Here is a 13,225-nt window from a genome sequence, read left to right as displayed (position 1 = left end):
CAGCAACAACAAAATACATAAATGCGGGTCATTTTTTTAGCTGTGCATATATACCGTTTCTACGGTGATTTGAGCTCTACACTACCTGGACATTAATAACCGTTTCAGCTCAAATGAGCCACCAAATATTGCAACTGAAGTTATCAACCTGAAATTGTCCAACAGCAATGATGGCATGCTAAGTGAAGCCCAAACCATGAGGTGAATGATTTCTGATTCTGTTTCATTGCCAGAGATAATTACACTGCATTAGTGAAAAACGTACGATAGCTGTTTTGAAAATATGCAAATTAAAAACTATTAATTCATAATAAGCATGTCGGTCTCTTTTGTAAAACAATAGAGCTAAAGCTTAAGATGACCACTTAAGATGAATGATTCTGAGAAATTATATTTTGCTACATAATTTTATACTACTTATATGCTCATTTATTTATCTCTCTTGATTAAGCTATAATTTTAGTATCTTCATTGTGTGAGGAAAAAGCTGAACATCAGTTATTTAGTCTAGGTCTCTGTGATGACATTTAACTATAAACACTCTCAGCCTGTTTTATGGCACTTGACAGATGTGTAATTTGGGCAAGTATACAAGTGCAAAAAATTAAGCATGGCAAAAATATAGATGTATTTTACTTTGAGCCTAGAACTTTACCAGCTATAGTACAACTTTTATACGTCATTTGAGTTTTAATGTAGAAATTATTCTTAATTATTATATTCTTTTATTATTAAATAAGTGATATAAATTATTCTTATTTGGAACGGTTCCATTTAAAAAAAAATGCCATAACAGTATGATTTTTGTGATTTTCGGCTCCGTTAATGGTTCTTGAATGTGTATTTTTGTGGGTAGTACACCGTAATAAAATAGTCAAACAGGATTTCCTGCTGCGCACTTCAGCAGCAGCGCGCCTAGTGTAGTCCGATTCCTGAACAAATTACTCTTATGAGCCGGTTCTTTTGAATCTACAGCGCGAAACATACAGTGAGACCAGTGGAAGAAATAAATTATTAAATGAAATGTTTTGTTTGTATATAATTTTTATTAAATATATAATTACAGTAGGAATAATTATTGGATTGCATTTATGCCTCTTAAAAGTCTTTGTAAAGTCATTAAAAGGCCTTTTCATTAATTGTATTAAATTTATATCAAATGTATTATATCTGATCTGTCAAAATTTGAAATCATCTGACAACTGAATACTGAGGGCAGTAACTTGTAAAAATGCAGTAAAAATGTAAACAGTAAAAATGCATTTCTTATTTACAAATATTAATTTTTAATAAGAATCGTTAATGGAGCTTTTGAGGAATCGGAGGAGGAATCTTTTTTTTTTGGGAGAAAATGTGGTGCTTGGCGGTGCAAAACTCACTGCCACAATGCAAGTGTGTGTCTTGTGTATGTGGTTACTATGGTGATGCAAAGGTGTACTGAGTGCTTTTAGCATGGTGCTATATGGTTACAAGAGTGTTAAGGGTGGTTGCCAAGACGTTGGTAGGTGGTTGCATACTGGCCAAAGTCAAAGTGCCCATCCAGAAAGCTCTATGATGTTTTGATGTCTAGATGTGGCTTGACTCACTCCGTCAATTTAAGTTTTTTATTTTTTTATTTATTTATTTATTTATTATCGTAGACGTAATGATTTTCTGCACCTTAGTTTTGTAAGGTCAGTTTTAAAGCATCATGACATTAATACACAACCCATACAAAAAATTAAGTTACCATGTTAATTTAAGAAATAAGAGAGAAAATGCCTCAAGGATTTGAGCTTCAAGTCAAGTCAAGTCAATTTTATTTGTATAGCGCCTTTCACAACACACATCGTTTCAAAGAAGCTTTACAGAATATCAGCATTAACAGACGATAAAACTGTAATGTCTATAACGTCGATTAATCATCATTGTGTAATTTAGATAAAATACGATTTTTAATAGTGTTTAAAAATAATTAAGTGATAATTGTATTAATAACCCCAGTGAGCAAGCTGTAGGCGACTGTGGCAAGGAACACAAAACTCCATAAGATGTGGATTAATGGAGAAAAATAACCTTGGGAGAAACCAGACTCACTGTGGGGGCCAGTTCCCCTCTGGTTAACATTATGAATGTAATGTAAATATTAATTATGTATAGGTAAAATCATGGTTTAAAATTATTAAACTAAGTGTGCAGTGAATTTCTTCTGGGATTTAAACATTCTGTGGATGGCACCTCGATTTCTCTGCTCTTTGTTCAGACACTCTTGTCTCTAACAATGCAGTGAGCTGGGCGTATTGACCCCATCTGTGTGTCCACTTTCTCAATAATCAGCCTCTGAACTGCTGCCTCTGAATACTCAATGAGACACACACTCATACAGACAAAACTCTCTACTGTGTATATAAACAGCTACCTTTTAAGGGGCCGCTCAGGGTCAGACTGCCACTTATTCCGAGTTTTAAAAAAGCAGCACAACAAATGGAACATAATGCAAGTGTTTTGAGACACATTTTTAAATGTTAAAATTAGTGCCGTTCATGCCGTTCATGCGCGAGATGCTGAAAAAACAATTGGCAAGACGTGGCACAACAGTCAAAGATGTTTGTCTAGCACATGTTTACATAGAAAAACAAGTAAGCAGCACAGATGGCTACAAAAACGTGTTCTGAGTGAACGGCCCCTAAGTCAGCATCCTAACCACAATGGATCCTCATAACTGACTCATTTGAAACTGCATAGGCAGTGACTACATTAATTGTTTTTAAAATAGATTTTTATGCATCTTGTATTTTCTTTATCATCTCTATTTGAATTTGAAAGAACTTTGAATTACCATCTTGAATTAAATCTGCTATATAAATAAACTCATCTTGCCTTGCCTAATTTGTGTCTTTCACCATTACCAACACTCTTATTGCTTTTTCTCTACAGGTTATTACTTTGAGATCCCTTCCATCGGGGCCATCAGAATCAACACGCAGGTCAGTCATGATTTAAACCTTATGCATATTGCAATAGAGGAAGCACTAACCCACAAAACTCTGTGTTGTGGGTTTTATCCAAGTTAAGGGCTGTTGAGGTACAACATAAAGTTGAGTTCCTAAAAGCCCTTAACCGTGGTAAAACATCTGTACCTCATGGCTAAGAGTGGCTCAAAAGCATTTTTCCGGTTCACTCTGAGTTCATTATGTTTCATGAGCTTTGAAATTACTTACGAAGGTGTTATCTCGATTTAGAAATATATATGTCACGCTAGAGAGCAGAACTATAAAGACGGTGGAACAGATAAAGCAATACAGACTTTCTCGTTTCTATATTTTCGTATGTGATTTTTCTAATCCAGTTCCATACAGTTTTCATTATCCACCAGCATCTTCCCCGAGGCAACTGAAGCTCTCTAAACCCACTGCAATAACGTCTCTCTTCTCCAAAAGCATCCTCTGTTCATCCTGTCACGTCCTTTCTTCTTTATCTCCTCTCTGACACTCTATCACTTCATATGATCTGTTCCCCTCTTTTTCCAATCCAAGTTTTGCTTTATTCATTCCTTTCTCCTCCATTCCCTTCCCAGAGGTAAATGTTCTCAGTTCGATTTCATTGAACTATCAACATTTCAGATGATTCAGATGTGTCTCCTGTAATTCCTAAAATAAATACAAATGAGAAAGTAAAGAAAAAGTCTAAATTTCTTCTCCATTTAGTTTCATTGCTGTCTAGGACATTCAATTGGATATCTCAAAATAGCATACTATTGTTAAGTGATCGTATTTATGAATTTTCTGTGACTAATCTCCCCGCAGGCAAACTGATCAGGCGCATGAGTAGACCGTCAGCTGTTCTATTAGTCTGAGTGTAATTTTAATTCAGAGAACTGCCATTTATTTTAATAGCCTTCCTGAGACAGGTGTGGGCACATTACTGAATATATCGACAGCAGCGGCTGCCACACCTGTGCACCTCACCACTACCTCCTCTACTGTCACATACTGCTACAGTGGAGAGCTGTGGATGTACAATGCCAAAAATAACCACCAACTACACTGAAAAATATTTCTGAAAATGTTTAGATGTGTTCGGAATGGCATTCTACCATACTACTCATATTATTTCTGCAGTATGTAGACATAAATGAAAACATTATGCTAGCATACTATTGTTTTAAAACATTTATCAGTGCATGCAACATGTACTTATAAAATGTAAAAATGTACTCATGCTATTTTTCAGAATATGGTATGTGTACTATTTGCTATATTCTGCATTATGTATAGATACTATGCAACGAAGTGAGGTCTTGTGTCAACACTGTAGCATACTATTATTTTGAAAAGTTGCACACTGCATACTGTTGCACATACAATTTAAATTATATATACAGCATATAATATTTAAATTGCATGTTCAACAGTATGCAGTATGCAACTTTTCAAAATAATATTATGCCACTATGTTGTCACAAGACCTCACTTCGCACTGTGCAGTTAGCAGTATGCTAGTGTCCATACTCAGAACAGCATACTATCCATATTCATACTATATTTGCAGTATATGGAATGTATACTATATACTACATTCCACAGTATGTATACATAAAAATTAGGGCTGTCAATCGATTACAATTTTTAATCAAATTAATTACATGGTGTCACGATTAATTAATCGCGATTAATTGCATATACAAATATTTGCTGAGAAAGTCCCTCATATAACAATAATTCAATATATAATGATTAAGTAATTATACATCTTTAAATATTAAAAAGTTTTATATATATATATATATATATATATATATATATATATATATATATATATATATATATATATATATATATATATATATATATATATATATTATAAAATATTCAGATAATTAAAGTGCATTACATTCTTTTGGCAAAAGAGTTACTCATTTACATATAATACACAAAGTGGCTTTAGAATACAATGTATTGTTTACAACCATATTATTGATCATAAACCAATCATTGGCATACAGTTCACAGCAATCCATTTCACAAGTAAATTTGTCAATCAGTTCGACATATATTATGAGGGCTTGTTTAAGGACCCATCAATGTACATCGGCATCAGACATGCTTGTGTAGCGTTTCGGGTGCATTGCGTCATAAACATACATTTTTATGTCACTGTGTCACTGTGCCATATGGGCGGCAGTGAAGGCCGTGGGCCTCGACGGACCAGACCCGGGCAGCAAAGGCTTGCTCTGGGGACGTGGAATGTCACCTCACTGGGGGGGAAGGAGCCGGAACTAGTGAGGGAGGTGGAGCGTTACCAGTTGGATCTGGTGGGGCTTACATCGACGCACAGTTTTGGCTCTGGATCCGTACTCCTGGATAGGGGATGGACTCTATTCTTCTCTGGAGTTTCCCAGGGTGTGAGGCGATGGGCAGGTGTGGGGATACTCACGAGTCCCGGCTGGCGCCACTACATTGGAGTTTACCCGGTGGGCCGAGAGGGTCGCCTCCCTACGCCTACGGGTTGTGGGGGGGGAAACTCTGACTGTTGTCTGTGCATATGCACCGAACAGCAGTTCAGAGTATTCGGCCTTCTTGGAGACCCTGAATGGAGTCCTGAATAGGTCCCCAGTAGGGGACTCCATAGTGATGCTGGGTGACTTCAACGCACACGTGGGAAATGACAGGGACACCTGGAAAGGCGTGATTGGGAGGAACGGCCTCCCTGATCTGAACTCAAGTGGATGTTTGTTATTAGACTTCTGTGCTAGTCATGGATTATCTATAACAAACACCATGTTCGAACATAAGGATGCTCATAAGTGTACGTGGTACCAGAGCACCCTAGGCCGACGGTTGATGATCGATTTTGTAATCGTGTCGTCGGATCTGAGGCCATATGTTTTGGACACTCGGGTGAAGAGAGGGGCAGAGCTGTCAACCGATCACCATCTGGTGGTGAGTTGGGTCAGGGGGTGGGGAAAGACTCTGGACAGACCTGGGAAACCCAAGCGAGTAGTGCGGGTGAACTGGGAACGTTTGGAGGGGGTCCCTGTCCGCATGAGATCTTCAACTCACACCTCGGCGGAGCTTTTCAGGCATCCCTGCGGAGGTTGGGGACATTGAACCGGAGTGGGCAATGTTCAAAGCTTCCATTGCCGAAGCCGCGGTGGAGAGCTGCGGCCTCAAGGTTTTAGGTGCCGCAAGGGGTGGTAACCCTCGAACACCGTGGTGGACACTGGTGGTCAGGGAAGCCGTCCGACTGAAGAAAGAGGCCTTCCGGGAGTTGTTGTCCCGGAGGTCTCCGGAGGCAGTTGCAAGGTACCGACAGGCCCGAAGTGCTGCGGCCTCGGCTGTGAGGGAGGCAAAGCAGTGGGTGTGGGAAAAGTTCGGAGAAGCCATGGAGAAGGACTTTCGGTCCGCACCAAAGTGCTTCTGGAAAACCGTCCGCCACCTTAGGAGGGGGAAACGGGGAACCATCCAAGCTGTATACAGCAAAGATGGGACGCCGTTGACCTCAACCGAGGAGGTTATTGGGCGGTGGAAGGAACACTTTGAAGAACTCCTAAATCCCAACACGCCCTCTATGGTAGAGGCAGAGCCGGAAGCTGATGGGGTATCAGATTCTATTTCCTGGGGAGGTCACTGAGGTAGTCAAACAACTCCGCAGTGGCAAAGCCCCGGGATTGATGAGATCCGACCAGAAATGCTGAAAGCTTTGGATGTGGAGGGAGTGTCATGGATGACACGCCTCTTCAACATTAGCGTGGAAATCTGGGACAGTGCCTAAGGAGTGGCAGAACGGGGTGGTGGTTCCCCTCTTCAAAAGGGGGATCAGAGAGTGTGTGCCAACTACAGGGATATCACACTTCTCAGCCTCCCTGGTAAAGTTTACTCCAAGGTGCTGGAGAGGAGGGTTCGGCCGATTGTCGAACCTCGGATTGAAGAGGAACAATGCGGTTTTCGTCCTGGCCGTGGAACGACGGACCAGATCTTTACTCTGCAAGGATCCTGGAGGGGGCCTGGGAGTATGCCCATCCGGTCTACATGTGTTTTGTGGATCTGGAGAAGGCGTATGACCGGGTCCCCGGGAGAGACTGTGGGAGGTGCTGCTGGGAGTACGGGGTGGGGGGTCCCTTCTTAGGGCGATCCAATCCCTGTACGTCCAAAGCGAGAGCTGTGTCCGGGTCCTCGGCACGAAGTCGAGTTCATTCCATGTGTGGGGTTGGTCTCCGCCAAGGCTGCGCTTTGTCACCAATCCTGTTTGTGATATTCATGGACAGGATATCGAGGCGTAGTTGGGATGGGGAAGGTGTGCGGTTCGGTGGGCTGGGGATCTCATCGCTGCTTTTTGCAGATGATGTTGTCTTCATGTCATCATCGGTCCGTGACCTTCAGCTCTCACTGGATCGCTTGGCAGTCGAGTGTGAAGCAGCTGGGATGAGGATTAGCACCTCTAAATCTGAGGCCATGGTTCTCAGCAGGAAACCGATGGAGTGCGTACTCCAGGTAGGGAATGAGGTTTTGCCCCAAGTGAAGGAGTTCAAGTACCTCGGGGTCTTGTTCACGAATGAGGGGACAATGGAGCAGGAGGTTGGCCTGAGAATCGGGGCAGCGGGTGCGGTATTGCACTCGCTCTATCGCACCGTTGTCACGAAAAGAGAGCTGAGCCGAAAGGCAAAGCTCTCGATCTACCGGTCAGTTTTTGTTCCTACCCTCACCTATGGTCATGAAGGTTGGGTCATGACCGAAAGAACTAGGTCGCGAGTACAAGCGGCCGAAATGGGCTTCCTCAGAAGGGTGGCGGGCTTCTCCCTTAGAGATAGGGTGAGGAGCTCAGTCATCTGTGAGGAGCTCGGAGAAGAGCCGCTGCTCCTTTGCATTGAAAGGAGTCAGTTGAGGTGGTTTGGGCATCTGGTAAGGATGCCCCCTGGCCGCCTCCCTAGGGAGGTGTTTCAGGCACGTCCAGCTGGGAGGAGGCCTCGGGGAAGACCCAGGACTAGGTGGAGAGATTACATCTCCACACTGGCCTGGGAACACCTCGGGGTCCCCCAGTCAGAGCTGGTTAATGTGGCTCGGGATAGGGAAGTTTGGGGCCCCCTGCTGGAGCAGCTGCCCTCGCGACCCGACTTCGGATAAGCGGTTGAGAGATGGATGGATGGATGGATGGATGGATGCATGTATCAAGTTAAATATAGTTTAATACTTGGAACACATATTGAGATCTCTTAGTTCGGATTTGCGCTCCAAGTGTTTTGAATGCAAGAACGTAATGCATGTTTGTGTTGTTCTGTCTGCTGGATGGTTGTTTTCTTCACTGTATAAACTGCGTGTCTGTTACCACACAGCTGAAGTTTCACTTACTGCCCTCTGGAGTAAACGGGTGGTACTACAAGCTTGCATTTCTCAGGAATCTTCCTTATTGTGGTCCGGGGGCATTGCAAAAAAATTTGGTGTGGTGGAAATGATGGCATAAACAGTTAATGAAAGGGACAGATATATTTTCAAAATTAGTTTTCATAGAAATCATTTTCACACAAAGGAAAAAGAAAATCAACCCCTGGGACATGAAATTGCCAAAAATGTAATTGATTGCTTTTGACATCAAATAAGTGAAGCCACTGCGCCGCCATATTGCTATGCACAAACATTCCAATGTCCCAATTGACTTAATAGGAAATCATCTCGTTTCAGGGAGTAAAACATTTTTTACCCGATTTCAGATACAACCGATTTTATATCTGAAATCTGCATGTACGTCCCTATAATGCGAAGGTCCTGCACGTGCAATTATTTATTGATTTAAAGTCAGGAATTTTTCCTGTTTCTTTTTTTTTCCTCCCCTTTTCTCCCCAATTTTGAATTCCCAATGCGCTCTAAATCTAGAGGGTGAAATGCAATGGTCATATCCGCAAGTCAGAGATGGTGACGGTGGTCAGTCATTGCTGCTCTATGAAAGTTTGGGCATACCAAGATGGGCGCTCGAAACACTTCAGGTCGCTTCAACTTGTGCTGGCTATTTACCATTTTTTGAGCGATCCAGTTCAACATGTATACACTCACCTAAAGGATTATTAGGAACACCATACTAATACTGTGTTTGACCCCCTTTCGCCTTCAGAACTGCCTTAATTCTACGTGGCATTGATTCAACAAGGTGCTGAAAGCATTCTTTAGAAATGTTGGCCCATATTGATAGGATAGCATCTTGCAGTTGATGGAGATTTGTGGGATGCACATCCAGGCAGAGATGTATAAATTACTAGAGTCCCAGACTTGAGTAAAAGTACAAGTGCTCTATCAAAAAAGTGACTTGAGTAGAAGTTGAAGTTCTTCTCTAAGCACCATACTTAAGTGGAAGTACTAAAGTATTCAACAATTTTTGTACTTAAGTATTGCAAGTAGTTTATTTTAAAATGTACTACTCAAGTACTGAAAGTAAAAGTACAAGTATTGTGTTATGTATTTATTAAAGAAAGCAGTCAAAAGTTTGAACATCATATTGTTTATTTAAAATGTTTAGCCAGTAGGCCAAAGTGGCCACATTCAAGTATTTCTTATGTAAAAACAAAAGTGATTAGAGCACCTAAAAACACTGAGCTTAACTCTTTGTATACAAAAACAGATCAAGTATGCCCTTCCCCCTTTAAAGCATCCCTCCCCTCTCTTCCCTGCTTGTGTTTTTTTTTATGCACAGCTTATTCCCTTCTTAAACTAGTGTGCATAAAGCAATCATTTTTTGGAAGTTACACATTTACTTTTCATCCTCAACTTGTTAGGGCAACTAAAGATCTCAAAGGCCAGTAGGCCACATTCAAGTATTTCTTATGTAAAAACAAAAGTGATTAGAGCACCTAACACTGAGATTAACTCTTTGTAAACAAAAACAGATTAAGGATGCCCTTCCCCCTTTAAAGCATCCCTCCCCTCTCTTCCCTGCTTGTGTTTTTTTTTATGCACAGCTTATTCCCTTCTTAAACTGGTATGCATAAAGCAGTCATATTTAGGAAGTTAGAAACCTTTTGTTTATCCTCAAAAGTAGTTGGTTTTCAAAATTTAATGTATTCAGTCTCGCTCTTCTAGGGCTAAAGACTAATCCTGCGATACTAAAAAGCCACTCGCAGGCTGCTGATGCTGGAAGGGGTGTGTTTAACTTAACAGACAACTTGCACACAGCTGGAAAAGACTTGAGCAAGTCCATGTTATCTGCTGAACAGGACAAGTATGCATCTAGCTGTTTGATGCCGTCTTGTGCCTTCGAACCCTGCATGCCAGAAAAGAAGTCGTCCTCATCGGATGAGCTGGACCTGTTGACCTCACCGGACTGCAACGAGGGGTCTTCAATGCGTCGTTTGATATAGTCCATTCCTGAAATATAAGAGTGTTCTATAAACAATAATAGTTTCAACCCATCATGACAGTAACCACAGATTTGACATGATAACATTATCAGTAAGAGAATGATTTTAATGGAAATGACGACTCTATACTTTAAATAATTCCCTTAAACAAAAAGCCACCTTTTGCAGCATTTACAGTCTGGCAGACCTTAGACAGGAAGGCTTGGCTGCCATACTACTAGGCTAAGGAGGAAGGCTCCCATACCCACACAATACTTTGTGGACAGCACTTGATTGGGGGTTAGGAAACTGGCCCCAACTGAGTGCTGTCCGCAGGGTATGGCATGACGTGGGTTTAGTAGCCTACCTTCAAGACCCCTTTTCACTCTATACAGATCTACAATTTCACCACCTCAGACGCAAGACCAATGCTTTAAGCTGTCTATCAAGCATGGTGGAGATAGTCTGGGGTACCATCAGGTCATCTAGAAAAATTGAAAATTATAATGTCTATGGTCTGCCAGGCTGTAAATGCGGCAAAAGGTGGCTTTTTTGATGAAGGCAGTGTTTGAAATATAAAGACATAATTTCCATTAAAATCATAATTTCATACTCTAACATCATAATGCCCTGTTTATAGGTATGTTTGCTATATTTTCTATGCAGGACAAGCTCGTGTGTGTTTCCATTAAAAAAAAAGAAAATTCAAAGTAATCCCAAACTTTTGAGCGGTAATATGTGTGACTCGTGATTGCAAATTGGTAAAATACACACATAATGCACTCATACACTATTATTTCTTACCTATTTTGATTGTCTCATCTTCCTGTGTCCAATTTGTCTTGAATTTTGGAAGCAGAATAGCAGCGGCCACCAGCACTGGGTCTTCCAACATAGGGCCAAAGCGATCCTCAATGCCCACCTGCAAGGCATCCACAAGCGACTTGCAGTACTTCAGTGGTAGCTTGATCCTGTTCAGCTTGATTTTCAGGAGCTTGACGGTTGGAAGCAGCCACCCCATCTGGACATTGGTTTCAGCTTGCCAAATGTTAGTTGCTGGGGCGACTGGAGTCATAACAGCAGCATACTCTGCCAGGAATGCAAGTTCAGCTGGATTAAACCTGTGATGAAGACAAGAATAAGAGACAATAATATATATAACAGCAAGAGACAAAAAAAAACAGCATTGCTAAATGATCGGATCATTATCATGCAATGATAATGCATGATATCATGCAATAAGAATGCATTTTGGATATCATGTAATGATAGTGAGTTCATCATTCAATGTTAATCATTCAATTCAATGTTTTACAAGTAGACAATATGGACCAGAATTGAGTTTGACAGAAAGAGTGCCATATGAAACATTTTTAAACTTACATTGGAACCTTCAAATCTGTGCAGAAAACTCTCATTGTTGCCTCTCCCTTTTCTTTCACTATCCTGAGCAGTCTCTCCACAGCCATGAACACCGAGTTCCACCTTGTTGCATTTGGTCGCACAAGCTGGAGGGAGCAAGCATCTTCCACAGTTTCAGCTGCTATTGAGGATCTTGAACACTTATTCCAAAGTGCATTGCCAAATGTTGAGTAGCATAATTTCTTGTACGCGTCATTGGACACTTACAAGGCAGACACTGCCTTGCTGGCATCGGCAGTGGCTATTAGGTTTAGAATGTGGCATGCACAACGCTGGTGTTTCGGGAGCTGGAACTCAAAACCATCATCCTCATCCAAAAGTGAAGATACATCGACAAACTCTACCTCCTCCTCATCTTTGTCTGCTTCTTCTTCGTCCTCCTCTTCCTCCTGAACTAGAGCACCAGCATTGTTATTTCCATCTTCACCGAAGACTTTGAAGGCTTTGATGAAGTTGGAGCCATTGTCCATTGTTGTTCTGACTATCTTCCCCCGAATTTCATACTCAGCATGGATATCATTAAGTGCATTTGCCAGAAGGTCGAAAGTGTGAGAGCCTCTTAATCTTTTACAGGCCAGGGCCACTGAGCACCTTTTTAAACTTTCGGGGTCAATCCAGTGAGCCGTGACCCCAATGAAACTACGGCGCCTGGCTGACCAGCAGTCAGTGGTTGTTGCGATGTGGTCAACAGTTTTCATGGCCTCAGTAATCTTGATCTTCATCTGTTTGGCAGCATCATCAATCATAGATGTGAGTGTGATTCATGTCATTATTTTGTTATTTGGGACCAGGTCTAACACAAAGTCGCGGAAAGCTTCTTGCTCTACAATGTTGAAAGGCTGAAGTCCTTGGACAACAAACTTCATGATTGCCTTGTCGATAAATCTCTGGGGCATCGTAGTCCAGCTACCCATTAATGTGGGCTGCTTGATGGAGGGGGAGGGAATCGCAGCCTTCTTCTTTCGCTTTGTAGATGTGAGTTCCTCGTAACTACTCAAGTGGCAGTTATGTTTGCTCTGAAAAGAGACAAAAAATATATAGTTTTACCTTCACAGAATTATACCATGAGTAACATTATAGGTGAGTGTAATAACTGCTGACACACTATTGATAAAAGCTAAATTAATTCAATTAAAGTCAGTTATCCACCATAATTTGTCAGCACTTTGGTTTCATTACCAAAAAAGTCAGAAGAGAAATGTGGTCACAAATTGGCCTAGTCTACATGTATCACAAAATGCATGTAGCCAACACAGCTCTAACAAGCCATTAGCAACTTATAGTTGCTAATGGCGGTATCCTTGATCGCTTGATTCGCTCAATGATGAGCCAGCTTCATGAACAAACCTGGTGACAGAGCCATCTACCGCTCTGGCAGTGATAATGTGGGTTTGTAATGATTGATTCGTAACATTTTATAATAACGAGTAACGATGCAGCACATAAAAAAATTTATCGGAGTAAAAGTATTAAACTCATCGAAAATATGTACTGAAGTAA

At 41.3% G+C, this 13,225-nt stretch overlaps 1 protein-coding gene across 1 annotated transcript in view; it reads left to right on the top strand.

Moving 5' to 3' along the window:
- LOC127654421 (voltage-dependent calcium channel subunit alpha-2/delta-2-like) overlaps positions 1 to 13,225 on the top strand; it is a 282,058-nt gene that overhangs the window by 242,026 nt on the left and 26,807 nt on the right. The window contains exon 14 of the mRNA XM_052141606.1: positions 2,917 to 2,966. Within this exon, the coding sequence (XP_051997566.1) occupies positions 2,917 to 2,966 (50 nt within the window). The remainder of the gene's footprint in view (positions 1 to 2,916; positions 2,967 to 13,225) is intronic.

The sequence above is a fragment of the Xyrauchen texanus genome, chromosome 13 (genome assembly GCF_025860055.1).
Source record: "Xyrauchen texanus isolate HMW12.3.18 chromosome 13, RBS_HiC_50CHRs, whole genome shotgun sequence".
In the NCBI taxonomy this organism is placed as follows: domain Eukaryota; kingdom Metazoa; phylum Chordata; class Actinopteri; order Cypriniformes; family Catostomidae; genus Xyrauchen; species Xyrauchen texanus.
This window is presented reverse-complemented; position numbering and strand designations above follow the sequence as displayed.